The 27,513-nt window shown below is 38.8% G+C and overlaps 1 protein-coding gene across 1 annotated transcript; it reads left to right on the top strand.

The window, feature by feature from the left end:
* Positions 1–657: 657 nt before the first annotated feature.
* LOC145232156 (bone morphogenetic protein 1-like) lies at positions 658–27,513 on the top strand. Its single transcript, XM_080096678.1, has 21 exons — positions 658–1,482; positions 9,854–10,119; positions 10,704–10,884; positions 11,871–12,029; positions 16,578–16,695; positions 17,330–17,508; positions 17,586–17,693; positions 18,463–18,588; positions 19,217–19,370; positions 19,652–19,716; positions 20,244–20,353; positions 21,022–21,174; positions 21,792–21,945; positions 22,485–22,641; positions 23,095–23,266; positions 23,951–24,107; positions 24,190–24,339; positions 24,786–24,913; positions 25,303–25,516; positions 26,213–26,463; positions 27,037–27,513. Exons 1-21 carry the CDS (start codon positions 1,077–1,079, stop codon positions 27,175–27,177), a joined length of 3,549 nt encoding a protein of 1,182 aa, XP_079952804.1. The 5' UTR covers positions 658–1,076; the 3' UTR covers positions 27,178–27,513.

Here is a 27,513-nt window from a genome sequence, read left to right as displayed (position 1 = left end):
ACATAAGGTGTGGTTTAGTATGACATTCATGACACCAGTAAATATATGCGAGGAGTACACAAGAATTTGCAGTACGCTGTTCCGATAATGTCGTCCGTAACCTAGATTGTATCTCTCAGTTTAGGTTGTTCGCTTTGCCTTCAGGGTTGTCACTCCAGTAAACGTTGTAAAAACTCCTAGCTGATAAGATGGCATCAGATTTTGACATTTCCAGGACTTAAGCCACACTGTGTTGCCACAATATATGAGTAATTTGTCAAGCCTTGTACATAGCGGTTTAGGGTTATCATTAAATCCATCTTCAATGTTGCAGAGATTGCGCACAAACGTCCCCAAAAACGGGCATTACCACTTGATGCTACGCAGAAAAAAAATGTTGTTTTAAAATTGCTTGAGGCTGTAAAACATATTTTTTTGTAAAAAAGATCGCACATTTGCAGCACTTACTTGCTGTAAACACTAAGTTCAGTTTATCAAATTTGGATTGTTACATAACAAATATATTCGAATGCAGGCGTTTTAACAATTACAGTTGGATGTTGTTATGTTTTTTTTGGGTTTGTAGACAAAAATCATTGCTAGCGGTTGGATAGGCTTGGTGTTGTCAGTTTGTTGGTTGTACTGTTTGATTTATTCATGTTCTCGCGTTATTCCCCCTAAGAGTGCAGTTTAATTTCAAGCTATTAAGCTGCGCCAAAACAAAGGCAATTAGCATTGATGTTAAAATTTAGAGTGCAGATTCGTGGCAATGCAATTAGCAAAGAACTTATCGATTACGTTTGTTTGCAGTGTAACTGTTCCGACATTCACTTTGCGTTTGATTCCTTGAGTTCGCGTGGCTGCTGTCTAAAACGTACGAAAAACGCCAACTTCTTCGTGCGTTTGCCATACCGCCACAGTTCGACGAGTGTTTGCTGGTGTACTGAGAGAAAAGAGACTCGGATGAGCAAGAATCCTGCTTGGAATAATTAAACAGCAGCACGAGGTTGCCATTGCCACGAGTTCATTTGCGCAAAAAAGAGTGCAAGCAAGGCTTGGTGAATATATGCAGGTTGCTTAGCGACCTGTCTTTCAGTATGGACTGGCAGCTGCCCCGTCCCCTAAGCGGTATATCTTCCTATGGTGCAAGCAAGAATAATTTATACCGAAGTATTAAGCAAACAGAGCTGTGCCAAAAAGAGACAATGTATTCGGAATGCCACAAAAGGCGTTTAAACAATAAAGCAAGGCCAAACAATGAACAACATTGGCGTCCTCATAACCGACATCGGACTCGGGCAACGATGTTTGCCTGTATTTTGGGACTCTTTTTGTCGCCAAGCTTAAGTTTTTTCCCCGGGGTTTCGGGTACATCTACAAGTTCCAGGAGCAGTACAAGGCAAGTTACTGTGACCACTGATCAACCGCAAACTGTTTCAGCATCGTGGGAAATACTGGAGGAGGCTGAAGATTTGGTTTCTACCAAGGACCCGTGTAAAGCTAGTAAGTCGATTTCATTTTATATTAATGAAGGCTTGGGTTTAAATTTCATGATAATGCCTGGTACTGTTGCATTTTTAATTTTGATGACGCCATCCCTTAGCCATTTCACTAAATCATGGACAATTTGAAGGGCACACAAGCTATCCAAAAACATTTATTTTGCCTGACATAGTTGGCCAAAGCAGTTAGCAGGCCTGACATTGAACAGAGAAATGATTTTGTGCTATCCAAAATATATAAAACATGTATTAAAACTGTCATTTATTTCGTTGGTTTGAACAAACAATGTTTAATTACTGTTTCTCATTTTGATTATGTGCCATCTGGGTGTTCCGCTAGCCATTTAATGTTCCAAAGCAAGGTTTAATTGGTCGCCAGCCTAATTGTCCAATCTCGTAATGCAACAATTAGCGCTTCGACGCCACAATTCTTCTTTGTTTGGTCGGCGTTGCCAGTTTGTTTGCTTTTCGGTTTCTACTCTCTTGTCAGCGGCGATTCGTTCGCCCCGGGTCGTTATCATTGCTACTTAGCAACGAAAAACCTCTAAAATTGGAGGCTCCAAGACGGACCACGAGCCGTGTGTTTTCGTTTTAGCCTAACTGCTCGCACCGGCACCGTGCTAATGAAGGCTCGAGCTTTATAGTTTGTTGGAATGCGATTTCGGTGTTAAACGCTTTATGATCGAGCTCGGGCGCCCGTATGGGACTTTTCCCCACACTTGGCTGGTGGCAGAAGCCTACACACAGTACGTACACTAATACTCTTTTCTGCTTCTAGGCATAATCTATAAAACACTTATAAAACAATCTATAAGCACTGCCGATATTTAGAGGTTACTTTTTACTTTCAATTAGTTTAATCTTTTGGCATTTTCTGGAGATGTGACGTCATAGCCGCAGTCAGAAGTGACGTCATGGCCAAATGATTTGATACTGTTACAACTGTGAGTAATTAAAACATACAAAGAGTAATTTAATCTCTCTATTCAAGTAAGGAAACATCGTTGTATTTCCCTCAATTACAGCCCTCACAAGACTATTACAGTAGTTCTCTTGATCCAACAGAAAGGCTCCAGACTTCTTTCATACATTGACATTGCGCTTTTTATGTTTGGCCGGATGTAGGGGATTCAGTATTGCGACCTTGGTAAATGTAACAGATCTAAACATCAATAGGAAATCGTCAATAACCTGTTTATAATCGCTAACCTTCAGTTTAAACGCATGTTGTCAATGTATCCTGACTTACATAAGTCTTGAACACCTGTTAATGCCTCGTGCGTTACTCGCTTAGGGCTTCAGTGAACCCTGTACGACTGGTATTAACTTCTTATCCATGGACCATGCGGAGCTATTAAAGTTCCAGAGCGGGGTGCCGTAAATGATTCGGGCCGCAAACATAGGACACTGGGTTAAACTCTTCCCATAATTATGCCTTTTAGTTCAAGGAGCGGCCTCCACTGCCGGTTATTGATAAGTGTTATGGCGTTTTGGTTTCAGAATGAAAGGTTTCATGGTTAAGGTCGCAAGAAATACGCTTATGTCCATGTTTAGATGTTTATTTACGTGTTTTGAAATATATACATACGTGTTATGAAATATATACATATGACAATATTGGCAAAAAAATATGCAACAAAAATATGCAAAAAATAATGTGTTAAATGATGTATTTGCGCGATAAAATTCAAATGGACAAAACCGTGACTGAACACTTTTTACTTCATCAAAGATATTGGTTTGTATGGGTCGAAATCGGAAATGTTTTTTTGTTGTTGAACTTTGTGTGTTTTAAGCATTTCACACAATCATACAGCAGTCAAACATGTCCAGAAATATTAAACAAATATATACCCTTTAAAAACGAATGCTCTACATGTGAAGGGATTGCCATCGTCTATCTTGACTCGGTTGCCAGCCATCTCGTTTTTTAATTAATCTTGCTTGAATCCACATACTTGGCGGCAATGGGATAATCATCTCTCTTGCCTTATCAAGTAGTCGGTCTCCAAACACCCAAACATTGATGAGCCGCGATTTTAAAATCAATCTATGCGCGTTATTGGTGTGCATATACATATCAGTCAGCACTTGGCACGCATAGTGTCGTGAAGAACAGATGTCACATCTTGCGTATCAGCCCGTGCAAATCCGTGCCATAATACAACCTGCTGAGCACGACCTTTGCTTGACTCTGTGATTGACAGGTTCTGCTTCTGTGCAAAGATATATTTTCCAGCGCTATCGAGGACTGACTCATTGCGAGTTGATCTAATTGCTATGACTGACTCAGGCCAAGTAATTGGACGGGAAAAGGAAATTTTCCGAGTCGAATTGAGTTAATGCCAATATTTTTTTATTACCCGTCGCTGTTGCAAAGCGTAACCAAAGAAGAGGTTTTGATATAGCCTCATTTTGCGTAGCGATGCGCCAATGCCCAATGGAATCAATTATATAAGGCCACGCACCGTAAACTCCACGCACGACCCACACAGAGAATTCCGTCTTTACAATCTCATTTCCAATTACACCCAAACCGCAGTTTCCTTTAGCCAAACAGTTGATTCGCGCTTGTCTCCCTGCAAATACTTTCCATCCGACTGTTAGGCCAAACGACTTCTGGACCTCACAAGAGCTTTTTATTGGTAGCAGCGTTTAGATTATACCTATTATGGTGACAAGGGTTCCACCGAATAGGCGCTCCCTTGCTATTTGCCCTGGCTTTGTGGTACGCGGCAAATTCGTGGCCCGCGATTGTGTATTGTTGCACGTTGAAGCATTTGGTGTTTGCTCTGGCTGCTTATCAATGCCATCATCTCGTCCTCCGATGATTTTACGCTCTCGGGCGATTTAAAGCGCACGGCGCGAAGGGTGAGAAATGCACAGGACGCAGAGCGCTTTGTCATAGCCCGCTGAGCAAATTGACCCCCTCGGCATAAGTTTGCACAGCATTCGAGCAAAGGTTTAGGTACGTGACGAATTCTGTCGACTTATCACCGGTGATGATTTTTCAATTAGTTGCATCACTCATGGCAGCTTTAAGTTGGTCCCTGGCGTCATACGGAAGCGCCGTAATCCTGACAGATCCCTGGTTAAGTAGCCCCCATATCGTGGTTTAATCCGACATGACTTTTCGCGATGAAATAATAACCGCAAGTCGGTGACTACTGTAATCCATCTATTGTTGTTCGACGGCGAGACACGAGTTCGACGCCGTTCCGAGATCTTCGTGTTGTTTGTTTACGATTCAGAAGGGTTTGTGACCAAAAGTTTGTACGAGAAGCAAACAACTAAACATCAACGACCAAATAGTATTTATGACAAACAAGCTGTGTTTGGTGCCACGACATTCACTACATAACAGCTGTATTTTGGTCAACGACACAATCCAAAGAGTGTATTTCTATGGCATGTGCTTTATCTCTATGTGCTGAATGCCCTTTGGCCATCACATCGGATAAAAACGCAATTTCTCACCAGTACGTCCAATTTCCTGGCAGTTGATGTGATTGCGCAGGGAAAGGGTCATTGATGGCAGCCTAATTTGCCCGTGACTCGGTGGCAATTTTCCCGCGGAGGGCCAATTTACTTCACTGTTCCCTGGCGGCGTTCACAGGCGCCCGTCCACCACAATTTGGCCCTTGTTTGTCATGCGGTCGAGGGATCTCGCTTCGACCTCACTCGCCGCAACAAACAAGCACACTTGGCGCCAGCGGCGTCATCAGACCTTTTCCAATACATCACGGTATCAAAAACAGTGGCGGGGGGAAAACGGTTTGAAAGGGTAGTCACACTCCCAATTACGTCACAAAAAGGTATCTGTTGTCTCCGCTGTCATAGGGATGCATTGTGACAAAAGAATTCGCTCTTTTCACCGCTTTTCCGGTTCTTTGTTATTTCGGATACCTCAAAGTCAACGGGCAACGACAACAAGGCAAACAACGCGAGAGTTGATCTTTTGTTGCAAGGATATCCATTGCCTTGCGTCATCAGTTGAATTCTAGAAGGTATACAAGTGTCTACAGTGACAGGTTCACATATTTTGCCGCCCGCGATTCAAGCACCTGAAACGCGTTTGCGGTAAAATTTCTTACAGGAGGTAATTGTTGTCTCAAACCTCGCACAGTTGCGTCATCACTTTACGCTGTCAATCAACGATGAGTTCACTCGACCGCAAGTGACGGTCATGCGTATTAAGGCCGAGATTAAAAGTGATTTTGGCGGTTAGAAATGTCGAAATTAAATATTGATTGCTTTTCTTGTTTTTCTTTGTTGACTTTTTCTTGCGACTTAGATTTGATTGTCAGGTAATTGCACACGCACATAGTATTTTTCTTTTTTTGCCAGCATGTTCACAAAATACGTGTTTAAAATAGGTTGCACTTATGTAATCATCTCCATAGGACAAGCCGAATAAAATACCTTGTCAGAAACGAAAACTAGCGTCTTAAGGCTCCGTATTTCTTTTCTAGGTCGCAAAAGGCAATTTCTTTCAAGTTGATAGAGTCTCTACTGTACCCATTACCGTTGACAAATCACTTTTTTCGAAGATAATGATAACAGAGGAATTAGATTGGCGCCTTCTTAGTTAACTTTGCAGTTGGCGAGGGCTTTTCGGAGCCAAAGCGTCACTCAGTAGTATTTCCGGGGACATTTTAGCCTCTCAGGATAAAAATCCTTATCTTGCTTAAACTATTATTGACCGTGTTCTGGGTATAGGAAAAGGTCACCCATGTGAAAACTTTGATGTAATGTTTGCTGATAAATGCTGTCGACGATAGACGTGTTGCCATCAGTGCTGACTTTTTGAAGATTGCTTTAGTCGTTTCGAATTTGTTCGGCGTTTTCTATAAGATCAGAACGTAAATGATACCAGTTTAACATATTTTCTTTTTGAAAACGGCTAGAAATATTTCATAGTATTATATATATTTTTTATCATGAATTCAAATTTCAAAATTTCTTAAAACGCAATAAATAAAGCGTGGTTAATGGTTATAACGATCTTTCAAAACGTTTAAACCTATCAGAACTTGTAAATTTGCCTAAAATTTGTGTTATTTAACATCGTCGTTTTATGGAAAAAAAGCATATAACCACAGTCCTAAATACACACTATAAAAGTAACCTTCATTCAAACAATGTGATCACTGCATTGACCTGCGATTGTATCATCCACAACAAACAACCGCATGTGCCGGTCATAGGTCACTTCCTATTGGCTACTTGACCTGTCACGTGAAGAGTTTACACTGCAAACTAGTCAGTGCAGTGATCCGAAGTATACCGACAAACACTTGACGACCACACACACCATGCACAAACCATAAAGCGGTGTGCTTGATTGTTGGTTTATGCACCAGGAACGTTTATTTCCAATGGTTGTATTGAATAACACATACATTTTAATTTGTTAATTATTTCTACTTTTGTGTTCAATAATGCGGACAATGTTAGAAGTCACGAAATTCGATATTTTGCCATGCATTAAAAAAATTCCCAAAGTTCGTTGGTCTTTTTTTGTTTGTTTTTCTATTTCATCCCAAAGCGTTTTTAAAACATACGGTATAAGTTTTAATGAAAGTTAAAAGTTTAGCAAATTTGAAAATTCAAATGAGTAAGTTAAAAAAAAACATAAATTCATATCGCTGCCCTAAATAACAGAACCTTAAAGCAAGCAACAGAGACAAACAAAACGAAACGCATTCGAAAAAGAGTCTAAAAATTTTTCTTTCATTTCCCAAATTTATCACTTTTTAAACACTTTTCAGCGGATGTTCAATTTCCAGGTCCTGAGGTGTTTTGACCAAAACCAATTCAGGGTTAAGATTGACAAATGTTTAACTCGCTTGTGGTTCGGTTTCGATTTCAACAGTTTGCTCAGAGCGCACTGTCCCCTGTGATGGATATTGCGTGGGAAGGTGCTGCCTTTTTGTCGGCCCTTTGTCTATGCTGAAGTGGGTCCCACCAAGCTAAAATTGAGATGTCCAGGTTAAGTGTTGGAAGCACTTTCAAAACACGCGAAACGCTGAAGTCGAATTCAGTGCAGTTAAAAGAGAATTAAACACACGCTACGTATGTGACGTCATTGCTGACGCTTCAGGTGCTAATTTTCGGTTATTTTCATACAACACGACGCGTGACAATAATTGAATTTCTGCCGTCAATTCGTGATTCGACTCCCAACGGACCTAGCCAATAATAGCAACCGCACTAAAATTTCAGGTGGCGCTTTTGTATTCCGCTGCCCCACCCTTACCCCCGTTCACCTGGCCTCTTGATTGGCATCTTCATGTTTACCATCGTTGCACGCGCCCTGTAACATCACCCGACACTTTTTCGTCGTCCACACGCCACTCGCCAAAAAGAGCGCCTCCTTGTCGATGTCTTCACCCGTAACCGCCATTAACCCCCGCTCGACCCCGTTTTATCGGGGTTTGGGCCACGCGCTTTAGTGTAACTTCTGGAATGCTCGTTACGCTTCTTGTGGCGTGAAACGAGGCGACGACAGAAATTGTAACTCAATCCGCTTTTTTACCTTTCGCCGCCTGGAGCTGTGAACGAAATGACGTTTAGACTGTTTAATGTAGTTTCAGATATAGCCAAATATACATTTAACACATTTTTTTACATTATAACTCTTGTAACTCTATTGGTGGCATGAGCACTTGCCGAAGCATTAAAATAAAAATGCATGTCGCTTTATCCGTTTATTTAGGGCCGTTATCTCCGTTATTAAACTTATGAACAGAACCGTGTATTGGTTTCTATCATTATTTCGACATTTCGTTTCAAATGGTGACAAAAAATGACCGAAAAGGCCATTAGCTACAATAAACGACGCTTTAGCTTGTTGGAAGTCATATAGGCCGAAAAGACATGCCTCACCAAGTCTGTTCGATTAATAATAGCTGTGTGTAACTAAGCAGCCAAACATCCAAGCAAAGTGACTCAATGTTTGTTATCGCAACTCATTAACTACTTTCTCGTTACTCTGGAATTGAACTTGCCAATCGGCATGTTTACCATGTGAATCATTCTCGATACAATCCCTTTAAGATAATGGCACCCTATTTTATATTACAAAATACACTGAGTATTTACAAAAAAACGTATTATCAAGTATATTTTTGAAACTATTTCTATCATGCCAGCAATAGTTTGAATTCCATCTGAAATAACCAGTAGTTAAGGATTAGTTTTGTTTGTCAAGCGGAAAAGATGCTCAAAGTATAGGATTGAAAGTAGTTTGTGCAGCGATGTATGACTGTGCTCATAACCTATTCATGACCTTGTGAAAACTTTTTCATGCTTGGGAAATCTGATTCGTGATCTATTTACGACCTTGTGAAAACTTATTCACGATCTTGTGAAAACCTATTTACCATATTTTCAGGACCTTGTGAAAACTAATTCACGACCTATTCAGGATCTTGTGAAAACTTATTCATAACCTATTCGTGACCTTGTGAAAACTGATTCATTACCTATTAATGCCTGGTGGAAATATACGTGGACAAACGATCGTTTATTGTATAGTTTAAAGGCGGTGTTATACGCTGAATATCACACATAAACCCACAAGCGTTGCGCGTGTTCATCCTCGAGGCTGATACGACTCAGTTCGTTTTTAAGTACAGCGTTATCCACGACCTTTTGAAAACAAACATTTCGATTTCCTTGCCCACAAACTGCAACCTCTGGGCCAAATTTAGTCATCTTTGGGGCACAGCGAAGCGAAGGGGCCTGCATACACCCTTGTTTGGTTTACGAGTCTTGGCGTTTCCGGGGCAAATGGAAAACCTACCAGGGCGAGTATGCTTTGCTCGGTTTAACAGCAGGTTCAGTTACCAACTAGGCACACCTTGTTTCCGCTGTTATCGCGTTTTTGATGCCAGGAATTGAGACCCACCGCGCAGTGACTTATATTGCTTATAGTGCAATCACGGTGGAGTGTGTGTAATCCATAGCGAAGCGGCGTGTTTTGCAAAATAATGTGCTAAACAAACGTCTCGCAGTTGTTGTTGGTTTCTAATTCATTGCAAACTAATAAGTAACGACAAAAGCACGCCCGTTTTGTTGGAGATAATCCCATTGCAACACGTGTTAAGACAAGACATCTGTTTGCAAAGATTCGTAAATATTAATTGTGCACATTTGTTCGATATCGTCTGTTGCAATGCTTTGCTTGAAGATACTTCTTGTCAATCTATTAAAATTCTTTCATTACAGTCAGCAAATCGATAAACTACTAAAAATTGATTGATACTTGTAATTACAATTGGCTAAACTGGCATCAACACAACTTAACGCAGTTAATGAACTATTTTCTTTTCGGACTAACTCACAACTTTATATCTTTAAATTTTTAGGAATGTTTCTTGGGGACATTGCACTTGACGAACAAGACGTGCAAGACATATTCGGTGAAACCGCCGACGAGTTCATTTCAAATGTTGGACATTTGTCGAAAGACTCTACTCCCACATCTCAGCCTCCTCAAAGACGCAGGGGATCAAGAAGAGGGAGTCGCAATCGAGCATCACAGACTGATACGGATGCTGATCTTCCACCGGCCATGCTCCGTGATCGCTACCCAGATAACAGAAGAGCAAATAGAAATGGGACTCTTGCTGTGGTATGTACAATTTTTTAGTTTCAATTACGTTGTGTAGGATTTAACATAAGAAAAAAAATCAAAAGTTGTTTCGGTAAACCAATTATGATTTGCAATTAAACTCCAGTTTGTCAAGATATTCATGTTCAAACTAAATCAACCTTTTACCTTTAACCAGTGGTGGGATTCAGCCGGTTCACACCGGTTCTATAGAACCGTCTCGCGAAATTTTATGAGATCAGCGAACCGGTTAGCATTAGTGGTTACTGTCAATGGACGTTTTGCAACAGAACCGACTGAAAAATATGACTTTTGTGATAGAACCGGCTGACAAAAAATTTGAATCCCACCACTGCCTTCAACCCATATTCTATGCCTGATTGATAAATTTACCCTAAGTTTCATAAACACTTGCATAATAATCAAAAAATGTGCTCACTTATATTTGCCAAAAATGTAATTCATATTTAATTCCTAAAACTCCCAATTGAATACTTAGGGCCAAATAGCTGAGCGTCACCAGTATCTAAAAAAAAACGTGCAGCGGTTTGGGAATTCTTAAACGTTTTTTTTTTTTTGACTAATCATGATATTTATTGATTCAGGGATCAAATGATGACGCAGCAGTGAGTGACGCGGATTTTCTTAACAGCTTTCTCGACCCTCGAACATTGTCCAATGTTCAGCCGACCTCAGATGGAATTGGGAGTGAATCGCAAAGAAGAATACTGAAAAAAGGCCGAAAATCCAAGAAAAACAGAATGAGAAGGAGGAAACGAAAAAGAAGTAAGAACAAGTATAATATAATATTTAATGCTAGCTAGCACACGGATAAAATCATTTGTCCTGCTTCTGAAAATTACTGGCTCCGAGTTACAATGTTGGAAGTGCGCTCAACTCAGCTTATAAAGTCCACATTGTAAATAAATTGGATGAAAATCGCTTTGCTGGGGCATAAAACAATTTTGCGATGTCGCGTCAATACTGAGTTGTAAGTCGGGCCGGGTTCGGGCTTAGTATGTTTTAACAAACCGGCTTGATTCGGGTCGGACTTGTGGCTGTGTCCTAACTCCTAAAACGACCTGCCAATCAAACTTTTGGGCCCAATCGGGATTCATAAAAGCGATTCAGGTTCTGGCGAAGCTTCAGGCCAGAGTTGCTAGCGGGCCCGAATTCTGAGCCCGAACCCGGCCCGAACCCGGCCCGAACCCGAACCCGGCCCGAACCCGGCCCGAACCCGGCCCGAACCCGGCCCGAACCCGGCCCGAACCCGAAAGTATAAGCCCGAAGCCCAGCCCGAACCCGAAACGTTTTTGGGAAGCCCGTTTAGGCCCGAAACTTTGATTGACAGGCCAATCCGCGAAAGCCTTGCAACAAAGTATGAGAAAGAAAAAAAGAGAAAAGACAACAAACACAATGAACAACAGTAGACAATGGGGTAAACAATACGTTTTGGAGTAGGGTGGGCATTAAGTCAAAGCCAGAAAATTGTTACTAAAAAATGGCGGAAACGGAACGTAAAGTCAGGCCCGTTTTGAGCCCGTTTTCTGACAAATACCTAAGCCCGAACCCGGCCCGAACCCGAACCCGGCCCGAAAAGCCCGGCCCGACTTGCAACTGTGCTTCAGGCTTCTACTTTCGAATCGGGCTGGGTTTGGGCTCGAATTTCGGGCCCGCTTACAACTCTGGGTCAATATATCACCAAAGCTGAAAACATTTCAAAATTACTCATTTAATAAAACCTTAAAGATTTAAATTTTTTGCTTTTATAGATCGGCGTAAAAGGCGAAAAGGGAAAAGAACCAAATATCGTACAAGAAATCAGCGTGCAGAAGATATTCACAAAAGAATGCGGAGAGCGGCCACTGCCCGACCTGAACGAATCTGGCCAAAAGGAGTCATCCCGTATTACATCAGTGCAAACTTTACAGGTATTTAATTTTAAGAAAGCCATGTAAGATTGTGTATAATGTATTTTTTGTTCTTTTATACAACTATGCTCTACAACAGTGGCTCAAACTTTTTCATTATTTTTTTAAACGGTTCCTTTGCCATTATTTTGAGAGCTCGCGGCCCTGAAGCCTGAATGTGTATTTTAGAAAAACGAAGGTTGATTGCAGGATTTTAGCTAGTTATGCAAAATTGCGCATAACAATGATCCAAAGACAGCTTGTGACATCACAGACAAGACAAAAAACTTTACGATTGTGCGCGAACAATTGCTTTTTTGTTAATTTTCATGCAATATGCTATTGTTTTTATCAACAGTCGATTCTCAATTCTACTTTGATTTAAACTTATTCAGTTGCACAAACTGATGCCAAATAAGATTATAAAAGTACTTCTATCTTTTCGCGGTCCCCCCAAAAAGAAAACCGCTGCTCTACAACTTGGTTTAAAAATGCACAAAAGTATAATTTCGGTGTTTAAGTTTATTATCATCGAAATCAAACAACAAATGTTTTTACGTCTTATGGCTTGATTAAAATCTGAAATACAATCTTAACAACCCAATTGTTAGATTCCCACCAAATTGCCTTAACCAGCAAGCAAAAAAAAATCGATTTTTCTTATTGTGTAACGTCAAATCTTTGCTTTTTATCTCTTAAATGTTCAGTTAATCTGTCCAAAAGGTTTTCACTTTGCACTATATAAAACGTTGTTTCACCGTGGTAAAATTTTGCAAAAAGGTTTCCCACACACTACTGAATTTTGAAAACACGCGAAAAGATATTTGGCAAGTTTTGGGAAATTTTGATGTTCATGGTTGCTCAATAATTGTTTTCTTTCAAAACTTAAACTGGATTGACTCCGTAAACAAAATTTAATGTATTTATTGGATATTCGTTCCAAAGTGGGGCTATTATTCCTTTACATAGTAGTTGCGCATCCAAAAATACCCGCTTTTGACAAAATTGAGATCCAAATTAACGTCATAAAAGAGGCTGCGGTTTTTAGTTCCGAATCCAGGGACCTTTGCGGTTAAGATTTAATTGCTGGACTTTGTTATTACCGCTGTTGTTCGCGGTTAACTGAGAAGGCTTCGGTGCCAATTTGGCTGCCAAAACCGAGTTCAATTGCTTTTGCCGGTAAGCAGGAAATAAGCAATTAGGCTTCAAACAGCCCCCTTTGGCGACATAAAAACATCAAATCCATTTGTTTTTGGCACAAGTTTATCCCTAGTGTGTTGTGTCTAGCAGGTTGTTTTGCTGGGATATTTCATATGTTCTTAGGCTATTTGTATATATGCTAGACGGCGTGTGATGTTACATCAAATTCAATGTATTGGTTTGAACATATGACGTACATAGATATCCCCTTGTGTTCTCTATCAATGTGGTATTAATAACTTAGTGTGAATTACCATACTTAGGCGACACAACTTGAATGAATACCGTGAACAGGAAACTATGGCAGACAGCGCTGCAGGCATTTGCTTCAAATCGTACCAGCAAATACTTTTTACCCTAAAGTTTAACTTAACCTAAACAATATAAAATGGGCAGTCAAATTTATCCAAAACGTGTTCACTAAAGGGAATGTACAGTAAACCTCACTAAAGGGAATGTAAACATTTTCTCCGGATTAGGCGAAGATCGGTATTAACCTATGTCAATTAGTTAAACCCTTACCACATTACAAATCATATGTACCTTAAGTATTGTCCGAATTAGGCGAAGATCCGGTTTACTGTATATGCAAAACTTTAAAACTTTTATTTAAATCATGTTCATTCAGTATCGTAGAAAACCCATTATGGATCAGTCGTACTAGTTTGTAAAGCGACTTTTGCTGGTAGAAAAGTCCCTGTACACGCTAGAAATATTGCAATAAATCACCACACAGACATACGCTAGTCTGGCATGACTGACAAATGGCGTCGTCACTCCTCAGTTGTCAACTGTCCGTTACACTTAGATTTATGATCCAAACAACAGAAAAAGCACTTAAACAAACTTGCTTCAGTTATACGCCGAATGTTAGAATCCACGATGGGTTTAACAAACCAACATCTTACAGCCTGTAAGCGGCAAATCAAAATTATGGCTGTCAAGTTCCCGTTGCTAAGTAACGACTCTCGAGGCCGCGTTGCTACCGCCACAGGTTCCGCAGAGTTTAATCACATCTCAAAAATGCCTTTTGATGTGCGTTTCGGTAGCTTGCATCTCTACTCGCTTCGGAAAAGTGCGTCCGTTAAACGGTCGCGTGGCGGAAAAGGGTGTATAATATTGCACGACACGGTTACTGGAATTCAAAGGCTAAGTTATATCCGACCAGCTGTTTCTTGCGATCTACCAGCAAAAAACGCTTGATCTTGCCTGAAAATTAGAGTCGCATTTAAGTAGCCAGCTTTAAAGTTTATTTTGTGCAATTTCCACATAATAAATTGTGGAAATCAGCAGTAAATTGTGAAAAATCAAACTTTATTCTGCTACCATTTTGTTACGATTTTCACCTTTCATATTGTAGGATCACAAGTTTGGAAAGGTTTATTTGGATTCTATTTGAACAAACCAATGAAGATGCTTGCATAAGCGATATATATATGTTCTATATACGATAGCAAGCTGATTTTAGCCTGGAAATAGATGTTTCCAAACTTGCAATTTCCAGTTAAAATGTCAAAAGCCCGGTTGTTTCAACAATCACTGGTAAAATAAAAAACTGCTATTTTAGTGTGTGCTTTCAGTAGAAATTGACCCTGTTATTCGTCGAAGTAGTCTGGACATCAAAGATCAGACACAGTACTGATAGGTTTCGGCTTAACCTTAGTGTAACATGATATCAAAATCGCCACACAAAGTTAACGGCCTTTTTACCGCCTGGTCCTGTGCCTTTATAGTTCTCTTTATATTTGATTGATGCGCCTTGTTCAAGCACTATGCCAGCCGATTGTGACGTCATAATGGGCATTGATAGTTGCTGTAAGAGAAGTCCTTGTTTGTTTTAGCGATCACTAGTTAACTGGTTCCCATATATTTCACCTTGAACTGCTTAGACGGTTGGCTTTAGCTAAACCTGGGAATGTTTAAGTACTGCTAATGGCAGGCAACTCTAACTGACCAAGTAATCCATAAGGCTTAAGGAATACCAACCAAATTTTCGATAAATTGTCCTTGCATCTTAACCAGTCAAGTTTTTGGAACCGTTTCTTTTTTGTCGTTTTGCTTGCAGTCTTAGGATCAAAAACGAATTTAGTTTACATAAACCAGCATAAATTTGGGACAACTAAATGCACTAAAGCAAAAACTTAATTAGGTCAGCATTTCTGTCCCTTTTCCTTTAAAAAATTGGCAAGAAACAGCGGATTTTAGATAAAAATAGCATTGTAGATAAAAGAAAAAAAGTCATTTCCCAAATGGCAAAAAGTAGCGTTGATTGCAAGAACATTAGTTACATAATATTCACATAAACATGTAATTTGTGTGTATTGTGTTTGTGTGATGTGTTGTGTTTTATAAACAACAAATAAAACGTATGTTTTAATACAAACTTATACTTGAATGTAACAACACACGACAGGTGACATCTACAAGCACATCAACATTAAATAGTTTTGACGCCTCAAGTAGTGTTCAAACATACCACTTGTTTTACGTCACCTTTCCTGCCAAAAACCGTGTCATGATTTATAACCCTGGAATCGTCCCACCGTTGTTTGCCTCCAATAAGCGTCACTATCGAAACACACCAACCCTTTAGGGGTGTTTGCCTTTCTTACTGGGTTCCGAAAAGAGACAACAGTTCTGTGTTGGGATTTAGTGACTGTCGTTATTTTTTCGCATGTCAGTGGGCCAATGTTTACTCTAAGTTATGGTGTGGTGTAACTGGTGCTAATAAAAAGCACAAAACAAGCCAGTTCCTTGTGTGGTTGAATTTTTCACACAAAGCCTATTCACAACAAACAGGAGCTGATTTGGTGGACCTATCGCCTTCACGTGTTTGATTTGTTTGCTTGTCGATTGTTATTTGGCTGATAAAGCGATGTGTCATGATAAGAAACGTTCCCGGCTTGTCATTGGTGATTAACTGTGGCTAGTAGAATTTGGGATTTTCCTTTTTCATTTGTAATTAGGTCCCATACTTACCCACCTCGTAGGAGCCCACGTGTTGCAAAATAAAATCATATCATGCTCCAGACTTAGTGTGCTGTACCCCGTAGACTGCAACTGTAGCTTTTGACCAGACATTGGCCTGAAAGGCAGTTCGCTTGTCTTATAATGTCTCCATATTTTATGGTGATATGTCAGTTGGTACAAAACACATGCACTAAAAGTGCGTTTTAAGAATTATTATCCTTCATTAATGGAAGAAAATCAAAGTCTATGTAAGCATTCGGAGTATTATTTCTAAATTCGACACTAGCAAAAGTTTGATATGTCTTTGTGAGAGTCTTTTAACTGCGTAACAATTATGACCAACTATTAAGTATAGAGCGACGTTACCTTTGGTTAATGGGCGTTTTCTTTCATTCTCAGGTTCACAACGCGCTATGTTCAAACAAGCGATGAGACATTGGGAAAGCCGCACATGCATTACCTTCATCGAAAGAACCAACGAAGTTTCTTACATTAAGTTTACCTACCGGCCTTGTGGGTAAGTACACTGGAAACGCTAAACAATAAACGACCAACATAAAAACATCAAGCCAACACATGATAAGCTGCAATAAACGACCATTTATCACACATTTAAAGTCGTCGTCTTTTTTCTTATTGAAAAGGCTAAAACAGTTCTGAAACCTATAACTCCTAATTTAAATTATCCCTATTTAATTGTCAAGTGTTTCTAAATCCTAAATCTGCGGACTTTCGCAAAAGAAACCTTTAACATACTAAAAAAGCTTTTATTTTAATTTATTGTTTAATATTTTCAGTAAGTTCACTAATGGTTATGCTAGGGCAAATATAGTCTCAGACTATAAGCGTTAAGAAACACCGCCTTAGCCCTAATGTTACATTTTTGTTGCTGTTTCGCTAGTCTGATACTGTCACGCTGCATGTAAATGTATACCAACAATCTGTACAAGTAACGGCATTGAAAAGACTTATTTGGGGAATGTACAAAACTACACCTATTTTCAACACACGATCGCACATACCTGCATGATAGCACCGGAACATTAGCGACCACACGACAAAGTCCAGGCCCTAACAACAAGCAATTTTACCCCATAAAAGCATTACAACCGGCAATTTAGACGCAACTGATATCCGATTTTTTTTACCAGCTGCTGTTCATACGTTGGAAGGAGGGGAGGCGGTCCCCAGGCAATCTCAATCGGAAAGAATTGCGACAAATTTGGTATAGTTGTGCATGAGTTAGGCCATGTTATCGGCTTTTGGCATGAACACACTCGCCCAGACCGGGATAGGCACATAGAAATCATATACAAGAATATTCAAGCTGGTAAGCTACATTGGATCTATAGTTTCAGTTGGCGTTGTGTATTATGGAATAAATTTTCTTTTATTACCATTTTTCAGGTCAAGAATATAACTTTGAGCAGATGAATCCAAGTGAAATCAATTCGTTGGGTGAAAAATACGATTATTACAGCATCATGCACTACGCCCGAAACACGTTCAGTAAAGGTACATTTTTGGGCCTTAAAAACGTTTTCTTCTGTACATAACATGAAAGATATTTTGTTGTCAAATTATTTTGGGTTTTCTTTCTGAATGGGATATCTCTTTATGCTTTCTTAAATTTGTTCACCTAATAATCTAGTCGTTAGACAAGCCCACTTTAAAATTTCGGAAAGATAATATGGGCACTTGCATTCCTTTTATAGTTGTTAAAATTGGCGTAACTCCAGCAGTCATTTATTGTTGGGAAATATACTGACTCATTTATAATGTATGACCTGAAATGTTGGCTGCATAATTTGTTTGCAACAAAACTGGATCCAGCTTCACAGGCTGAAAGTTTGTGGCTAACCCTACCTTCACAACACGTCGATTTCCATTAGGTCGACTTCGCTTTGCCAGTGCATTTGCCCTACTAAGCGGTTGAACGTCAATAATTTATGCCCCTCTTTGGCCATTTGAGGGGTAGCGATTTGTCCCCATTAATGTTTCCCTGGCTACTGTTCATTAGCCGTGGTCAGTCGAGCCCGCTTTTGTTATTAGATCGGGATTAAATGTTCTCCTCATGTTTTATTCAATTCAAAACACGTTTTTTTTGTGTTTTCGTTAACCCACACTTGTACATTTGTGTTTTCTTTTTTGTTGTTGTTTTTAGTGTAACTGTACGTTTTGTACGTATACGCTCAACAAGAAGTAGTTTAAACTCGATTTTTCTTGAATTACTCTCATTTACACGAACAGTCGGTTAAGTAAAACGGTTATTTTTCCATTTTAGGTATGTTTTTGGACACAATAAGGCCAATGGTCGACCAGAACACTGGCGTCCGTCCAAGCATCGGACAACGATTACGTTTGAGTGATGGTGACGTGGCACAAGCAAAGAAGCTGTACAGTTGTCCGAGTAAGTGCCAAAGCTGTTGCGACATTTCACATCAAGAAATGTTTCTGTTTCAAATGGACTTGTCGTTTTCGTATTTGTTTTCCTTCCAAAAACGAACTATATGAGACACTTTTAGTTGTAAATAAGGCCTTACTTCGAGTCGGGTTTGGGCTCAGGTATGAACAAATCGCACTTGATTCGAGCTTAAATTAGCATTTGGCATTATTTCAGACGAGGTTTTGTCAACTTTTGGGCTTTTTTTTAGCCTTGTGTAACAAAATCGGGTTTGGGACTGAACTATTAGTTATGGTCGGGTTTTGACCCTAATTTTGGGCACGCTTGCGACTTTGCTTATGCATACTGTAAATGTAATAGCTGTGTATAAAGTGGGTAGAGGGTTAGGCACTCAATAGGTTGATTTTATTGCTTCTATTTTATGAAACCTTACCTCAACCCTAATAGCCCTAACCGTCAGCATTTTCACTTAAAGTGCATTTGTAACATTCGCGAATGCTCTTTGCGCCACCTAACGGTAATTAGCAAACTTGTCTAATGTGAGTTCAAGGTGTGCTATTTTCTAATTATTTCAAAACAAAGTGCTGCACAGAAGTTAAATATAAAATCTTACTGAATAAAACATATTTTTTAGCTTGCGGATGTACCCTTCAAAACACCACTGGGAATGTGACGTCACCCAATTACCCTCAGGCATATCCCTCATACTCAAATTGTGAATGGAGAATAAGTGTAACCCCGGGAGAGAAGATCGTCATGGATTTTACCCACATGGATATTTACAGCAGGTTGGACATTTTTTAAATACAAATTAGGCTCATTTTTATTTAGCATTATTTGGAACTTTGTGCATTTTGCTACAACTTGACTAAAAAAATCGATATTATTGTTTTGTTGGCTATTTTTTGCTCAAAGAGTGTTTTATATGTGTATATGTGGTCGCGATTTGACTACATAAAATGGATAATATAATTGGTTTGCTGATTTTTAGTTTCGGAGTGTTTAAAGTTTGCATCTTTTGCCGTGACTTGACTGAAAAACTTTGGATATCATATTTTTTAATTTGCAGTCGCGGTTGCTGGTATGATTACGTGGAAATTCGAGACGGACACTGGGAACAATCCAACCTGATAGGTAAAATATTGAAATAATTAAAGGTTACTGAAAACCATCTTCAGACGACAAAATACAAGGCGAAAAAATGCACGCATGTATTTGTATGTACCCACATGGGATGTAATTATAAGATACAATCGATTTGTTTCACATGCACTAACCTAAGGTCAAACCTAAGGTCAAACCAGGACTTTTATACGTGCAAATGCCCACAAGGCGTACTTGCACTGATCTAACTAACCCCAGATAATCCTATTTTTACCTGCAGTAACTTTAAACCCTAGAACACAGACCCCAGATATAGTGTTTTTCAGTGATCGTTTCTCACGCATAAATGCATACAGTTATTCGGCATTTACTACAAGCTGTTTAAATACGGGACAATTCTGCCAACATTCTGCCAATTAGGTCGCAATAAAATTTATCTTTAAAATGATTTTAAATGATTTTCCAAAACGAAACAATAAATAATAAAACGTTATTTTTTCGCTACATTGCCTCACATTTTTTATTCAAATGCATTATATTAGGAAATTACATTGCAGGTCGATATTGTGGCAACGAACTTCCAAGCCAGATAATCTCCACTGACAGCAGAATATGGATGAAGTTCAGTAGCTCGAGTAATTATCAAGGAAGCGGTTTCCGATTGACGGTAAGGGGATTATATTAAATATTAATTGCAGGTTACCCTTTCAAGGCTGAAACCACTTTATCGATTTTGCTGTTTCTCGTCCACACTTTGTTCAGAGAAAAATACTTGCAATCTGAAACAGTCTTAAATGTTTTAGCAAAGACTATCCTTACATTATCATTGCAGAGAATAATGCTTTACAAATATTGTTTCTTCACATACAGTACATAATTGTCATAGCCAATACTACAATACAGCTCTTATATCCACATTACGTTACGTTTATTGACAACTTCAAAAATGCAATTCTTCTTTTCCAAAAACATGTGTTATTTGGAACACTACGTACGGATCTGTTCATAAGTTTATTGATGAAAATAACGGCCCAAATCTTTTACATGACTCATGTGGATATAAACGGGTGTAACTGATGTGGCCCTTTATATCGCTGACGATGGCATGAGCGTTTGCCGAAACGTTTAAACAATAAATCATGTCGCTTTTTACGTCTATTTGGGTTAGTTTCATCACTTATGTCCTTTGTTACTTCTGTTTTCTTAGACTTGAAAGCTAGGTTAGCTGTAATGAGTGATTTTGTTTAAAAGGTCATTTTTTAGCAACATGTCGAGTGCCACTTTGGTTACAGGTTTAAGGTGTGCTTTGTTTAATTTTGGAAATTGTTGTCACAGTATGAAGCAGTCTGCGGAGGTGATATCTTCAAAAATTCAGGACAAATTCAAAGTCCCAACTATCCGGACGATTACCGACCCGACAAAGAATGTGTTTGGACAGTTAACGTTGATGAAGGATTTCAAGTTGGCTTGTCCTTTCAATCCTTCAAGGTTTGCGTTTTGAATTTGTTTTTTTGCAACTTTGCTTGAGCTAATTACAATGTTTTACGCTGAAAATCTATATAGTGGTTCTTAACCTTTTGTCCTTGCTGCACCCCTTTCAAATCACCAACCAATTTTCGCACCCCCCATGAATTTTTGTATTTATATATAATAGACCTAACCAACCTTAATAAATCAGCATTCCCGCACCCCCTAGGAACAGTTCTCGCACCCCTGGTTAAGAACCCCTGATCTAAATTATGTTTTATGCTGGAACCCTAAACTCCATTAGTACGGCTGTAAAATGACTTGTTTAGTTGATCTAATTTGCTTGCCAACTTTTGACTAACAATAAAATTAACAATAATTAAGTAGGGTAGTTTTGAGTTAAAAAAAATATTGCCAAAGTATTTGTGAATTGCGACGTTACTTTTGCTGGCCCTCTAATTTGACGTCACTAACTTCCATTGTTGCGTAAGAACATCGCCTATAGTTATACTGTTTCATTCTAGATGAATTTTTCATTATCGACCCTTCAAAACGTACAAACGAATGTTTTAAAATTTCATGTTACCACAGATCAATTAAAACACGTTTAAACATGTAACAAGATACCTTTTATGCAGGTGGAACGACACGATACATGTTCATATGATTACCTTGAAGTACGTGATGGATCGACCGAAGATTCAGAACTGATCGGACGATTTTGTGGTTACGATAGGCCTGATGACATCAAGTCTACAGGGAACACGCTATGGATTAAATTTGTTTCCGATGGTAAGTACAATGCAGTACTAAATAAGGTAATTGCGTTTAAGCTTGCATGAACACAAAGGTATACGTTTACATGCATGTTTGAATATAAGAGCATGAAGACATAAGTAAGTTTTGAACAGAATTGATCTTTTGGCATTTCTTTTTTGGCATTTCTGCCTGTTGCCCCAAACCAACAAAGTGCGTTGAGTGGCTACACTAGCCAATACGGCCTATCTCTTGCTACCAGCTACACTGATGAGGGCTTATAGGTCGGAACAGTGTGCACAGTCGGCAGCTTACTTTTCATATTTAAATAGGTTTTTACAAAAAAAACGATCTATAATTTTTAAAACCCTACCCTTTTTTGACTATATTATTCGGGTGTGTCAATTTTATGCGCGTGAAAAGATATGTTTGTTTCAAATATAAAAAGCCATTTCAGCTTGACACACAGTTTAATAACTGAATATTAACAGTTGCACCTCGATAATCGCACATATTTTTCTCCCAATATTTTTCTTTATGAATCTAATTCATCGTTGTTTTTTTTGGCATCGTAGCTTCGGTGAACAAGGCTGGGTTCGCTGCGTCCTTCTTCAAAGAAAGAAATGAGTGTTCGACAGCCAACAATGGCGGTTGCCAGCAAAACTGCATCAACACTTTGGGCAGCTACAAATGCTCTTGTTTTCCCGGTTTCGAACTTCGCAGGGATGGAAGGTTAGTTTAGGTCAAAACCTTTAAATCAACATGAAAGTGTTTTTTGTTTTGTATCAATTTAGCAATTCAAATAGATAAGGACTACTGGGTAAACCAGGGCCAAAATTATGTTATTCTAACTTATCAAGTCATAACATTTTTTACCCCTTTTACATTTTCGAGTTCAAATTTTGTACTGCATACGTCACTGTAATAAACAATTATATCCAAGAAGTACACAATATAGTTTGTCACAAAACTAGCATAGGTGACCATTCGTTATTACTTTTTTTCAGAACAAATTACTTTTCTTTGGTCATCAGGACAAAATAAATTTAAGTCTTTATTTTTGAATCCTTCCATGTTTAAAAATTGAGCACAAATTTATTTCGTTAGGAATGCTTAAAATATTAACTAATAGCCTATTTTGTCAATTAAGAATTAGGACATGTACAAATAACATCGGCATTACAGGACCTGTGAAGCTGCGTGCGGTGGATTTGTAACCACACTGGATGGTGAAATAACATCACCGAACTGGCCTCAGGATTACCCAACAAATAAGCAGTGTACATGGCAAATCGTCGCCCCGCCCCAGCACAAAATCACGATACAGTTTGACAAGTTCGAATTGGAGGGCAATGAGGTAAGCTTTGTCGTAACCATCGGGAAACACAAATATTGTGCGCTAGCTTTACATCGGCTGATCAAGTGTTTGTTATGTGTAAACAGTTGGGGTTTTGGGTTACCAACGCATTTGAGTATATGTTTTTATTGTGGTTTCCCGTTGAAAATTGTTGTTTGTTTATGGGTTAGATTGATTACTGATTTTGCGTCAGTAACGTGGGAAGATGATAACATAGTGCCCATTTGAAAACTAAAGCTATACGATTGGTGTCCCAAGACTGCTAATTGGATCCAATTAAAGTCCGCACAAAACACAAGTTGTCCCTACCAATGTTACGTGATAGACCCTCCTGGCGTTTGTGTCCAAATTAGCAAATGACACACAAATTGTCTATTTTTTCAAACTGGAGAGGTTTAATGCAACTTTGATAAGCGAAACTGAACAAATCTTTTGGTTTGCATAATTTGAGCGTAATATTGCAAGTTAAACTGCTATTTTTCATGCAAATTTCCCGGCATATTTTCCGTATTGTTTAAGCTCTCCAGTACAAACAAGACAATTTAGGTGTTTTCCCCTCTGCGTGATGTATTACTTTGACGGCGTCCATGGGGATCTATCGTGTAACAATGGGTTGGATAACTTGTGTTTCTCGTAGACTTTGGACCTGAATAAGTAATCTAAACTAAAAACACACTTCTTTAGGTGTGCAAATACGATTACGTTGAAGTCAGAAGCGGTTTATCCGAGTCATCAAAACTGAACGGGAAATTTTGTGGAGCTGAGCTTCCTCCAATAATCACTTCCACTTCCAATCAAATGAGAATTAAGTTCTCATCAGACGACACAGTCGCCAAAAGAGGTAACACAAAATCCTCATAGCAAATTGTAAACTCTTTGGTGTCACCAAGCGGCCATTATAATTTCGATTTTTGCTTTTTCAGGGTTCAGGATCCGTTTTACGTCGGACAGAAACGAATGCGCTGAAGATAACGGAGGTTGCATGCACATGTGCCATAACACTGTAGGAAGCTTCACTTGCTCTTGTCGGAACGGATTTGTACTTCACGACAATGCCAGGGACTGCAAAGAAGGTGCTTTTTATGTTTGTTTTTTGTAATCAGCGTTTCTCAAACTTAGAGCATTGTTGCTGGGGTTGCTTTGTTCGCGCGGATTTACTATTGAAAACACTGGTCTAAATTTTATTTGTTAGTTTATTGTAGATTTTTTAGTAAGCGTGCTTTTCCAAATATTCCAATATAATAAGATCCTTACATTGTTTGTAACAGTGTTCTGTTTGATGTGAAATATGAGTCTGTTATATCACTTTACATCTATATTCGTATTAATTTAAAAATCTAAATTATAGCATTGCGATTGAAACACTAAACCAATTGTTACCCTCAACGAGTTCTAAAAATCTAAAGATTATTAACTGATAAAAAGTGGTCTGTTCAAGAAAGCGCAAAACGTGTATGACTTTGACAATGAGTTTTCGAACTTGAATTTGTTTTATATTTAAATTTATATTTTTATTCAGCTGGTTGTGAACATACGATTACATCCCATGTCGGCGAAATCACCAGTCCTAATTACCCCAACAAGTACCCGGGCAGAAAGGAATGCACCTGGCATATTTCAACAACAGCTGGTCATCGTGTGAAACTCGTAAGTTTGTAGTTGTGTTAAATACCATTTTTTTATTTTTTTGTTCAACTTCAAGTGATTGGCGGATAAAACGCTCCTTTTTACCTATTTATGAGCAAGAATCGTAAGCAGTGGCGCTTTAATATATTGCTCTCCCACTGATTGAATCAAGTAAAACTTTTTATGTATCTAAACGTGAAATAATATCGCCTCGTTATTGAATATTATAAAAGTTAAAATAATTTAAAACAAACTAAAACCAGGAAAAATCGACCCCTTGTTTACCGTTTGTTCAATTTGCTACAAAACGGAACGTGTGATTATCCGGAATGTAATTAATCAAAATCATATGATTTTTTCGCATGATTTGCGAATGATATGTATTGACTAACAGTCAATAATATTTTCAGGTTTTTGCTGAATTCGAGCTTGAGAATCAACCTGAATGTACCTACGACCACCTTGAAGTGTTTGATGGTGAAAACGGCACAGCTTCTATGCTTGGTCGTTATTGTGGCACAAAGAAACCTGTACCGATCATTGCCAGTGGCAACATCATGTTCGTAAAATTCTTTTCTGATGCTTCTGTGCAAAAGCGTGGATTTCAAGCTTCACACACTACAGGTAAAAAAATTGCTATGTTGTTTTTTACATATTAAGGCACATTGTTAAGGTAGAGTTAGGTACTCACAGGTACTCACAGTACAAAAGTTTGCTAAATACCGATAGATGGCGACAGAGAGCTGTTATTTAAATTAACAGTGAGGCTGGAATAGGGTTAGGGACTAAATTTAACATAAGGAACTGCGTTTTTGAGTTGATGTTGTTATTAATGTTATGAAACGTCAGCCCAGTCCTAATAGCCCTAGCTTTACTCAGTACCCATTGCCCAAAAAATACAAGCCCGAAAATGAACCAATCCCGGAAAATCCCGGAACCGAAGCACCATACTACACAAAGTGTACAGTGAGGCTCAACTCAAGCCAATTTATTCAAACATAAGCCCAAACCCTGTCCGAAAAGCTTGGTCAGGCATTTGGGACTAGTACACAAACGGTTAGATAAAACAGCAAGGATGTCGATAAAAACATGGGTTATCGAGTAAAGTGTCCTGCTGTCAACCAAAAATAATGACACAAAATATGTGAAGACAAAATTTCCATATGAAACAAATGACTTTATTATGAATTTAATCGTGTATTTTTAATTTTTGTTTTTAATATACAATTTTTGTCAGTAAAAATGTAACAATAATATTTATTTATGAAGTTACTTACTTGATTATGCACTTGATTAAATCTCTTACAAAATTTTGTTTAGTATGTGGAGGAAACCTCAGCGCAGCTTCGCGAAGGCGTGAATTGTTTTCGCACCCACAATATGGAGACACCAACTACATAAGTGGCAGGGAATGTGACTGGGTTGTTACCGCACAGCGGGGCTATGGAGTCGAACTTGTATTTCCCGCTTTTGAAGTGGAAGACGAAAGTGACTGCAGTTATGATTTTGTTGAAGTTTATGATGGAAACTCTGATAGCGCTGTCCGGTTTGGACGTTTTTGTGGCCAACGAGTGAGTATATTTTTAAGCCCCGTCTTTGTGTTTGCATTTTTTGGGCAATTTGAAATTTAAGAAATCTTATGCAAATATTACTGAGGCCAATTAAGATTGCTGTGTGTAAAAAATCAAAAACAAGCTGCACCGTATAATTGTTATGAAATGTAATTTATGTAAAAAAGCACTCTGCGTTTGTTTTGTGCTTGATTAAACAAATAGTTTAGTGTCCCTGACTATAAACGTTTAGACCAGTGGTTCTTGACCTGTGGGTAATTACGTAATTGCAGAGGGATATTGTATAATACAATGGCAGATAATTATTTGTTTCATGTTTTACTCAAATATTTAAGCTTATAAATTTAATTGTTTAGTCATAAAGTTAAGTATATTTAATCGAATAAAAAACATTATTGTATGTACTGTACAAAAAATCATGATAAAGGTAATAACGGGGGGAATTTGAGCGTGATTGATTTCAATTGGAAACTACACCAAAAAGGTTAAGAACTACTACTTTAGAACAACCTTAAGACCAGTTGGTTATTTTTTCTTAGCTGCCACTTAACTATTTACATTTCACACCGGCAGGCACCGTCAACGCTTCTCTCATCCAGCGACTCACTGCTCATCCGATTCCACTCCGACGACACGATCAACAAAAAGGGATTTCGCGCATCTTACAGGAGCACCAGATTGCGGGACCCACGTGTCGAAGTGAACACTGCATAACGATGACCAATACTTTGCTATAGCAATCCACATAACCACTGCCCAGAACGTGATGGTCAAATCTGGCCTTCGTACAAGTTTCATGCCCACTTATCAACTACTAAGTAGTGATTCGCATTTTTAAGAACAATATGAACACAGGTCTTTTTTGATAAGATCAGATTTTGCGGTTAAAGCACATAACTTTGAACACTGATTTGATTTAAAAAAAAGCATAGATTTTGTATTGGTCACGTCTGCAAATATATCTTTGCCGTCACCTTTTAGCTGAAATCTTTATACAAGCCGTACGGCCGCGCTGGCGCGTGTTAATCGTGCGGTGGTCGTTTGTGTTTT

Source organism: Phallusia mammillata, chromosome 6, assembly GCF_965637545.1.
Source record: "Phallusia mammillata chromosome 6, kaPhaMamm4.hap1.1, whole genome shotgun sequence".
Taxonomy (NCBI): domain Eukaryota; kingdom Metazoa; phylum Chordata; class Ascidiacea; order Phlebobranchia; family Ascidiidae; genus Phallusia; species Phallusia mammillata.
The sequence above is the reverse complement of the archived record's forward strand: the minus strand, read 5'-3'. Positions and strand labels throughout refer to the sequence as shown.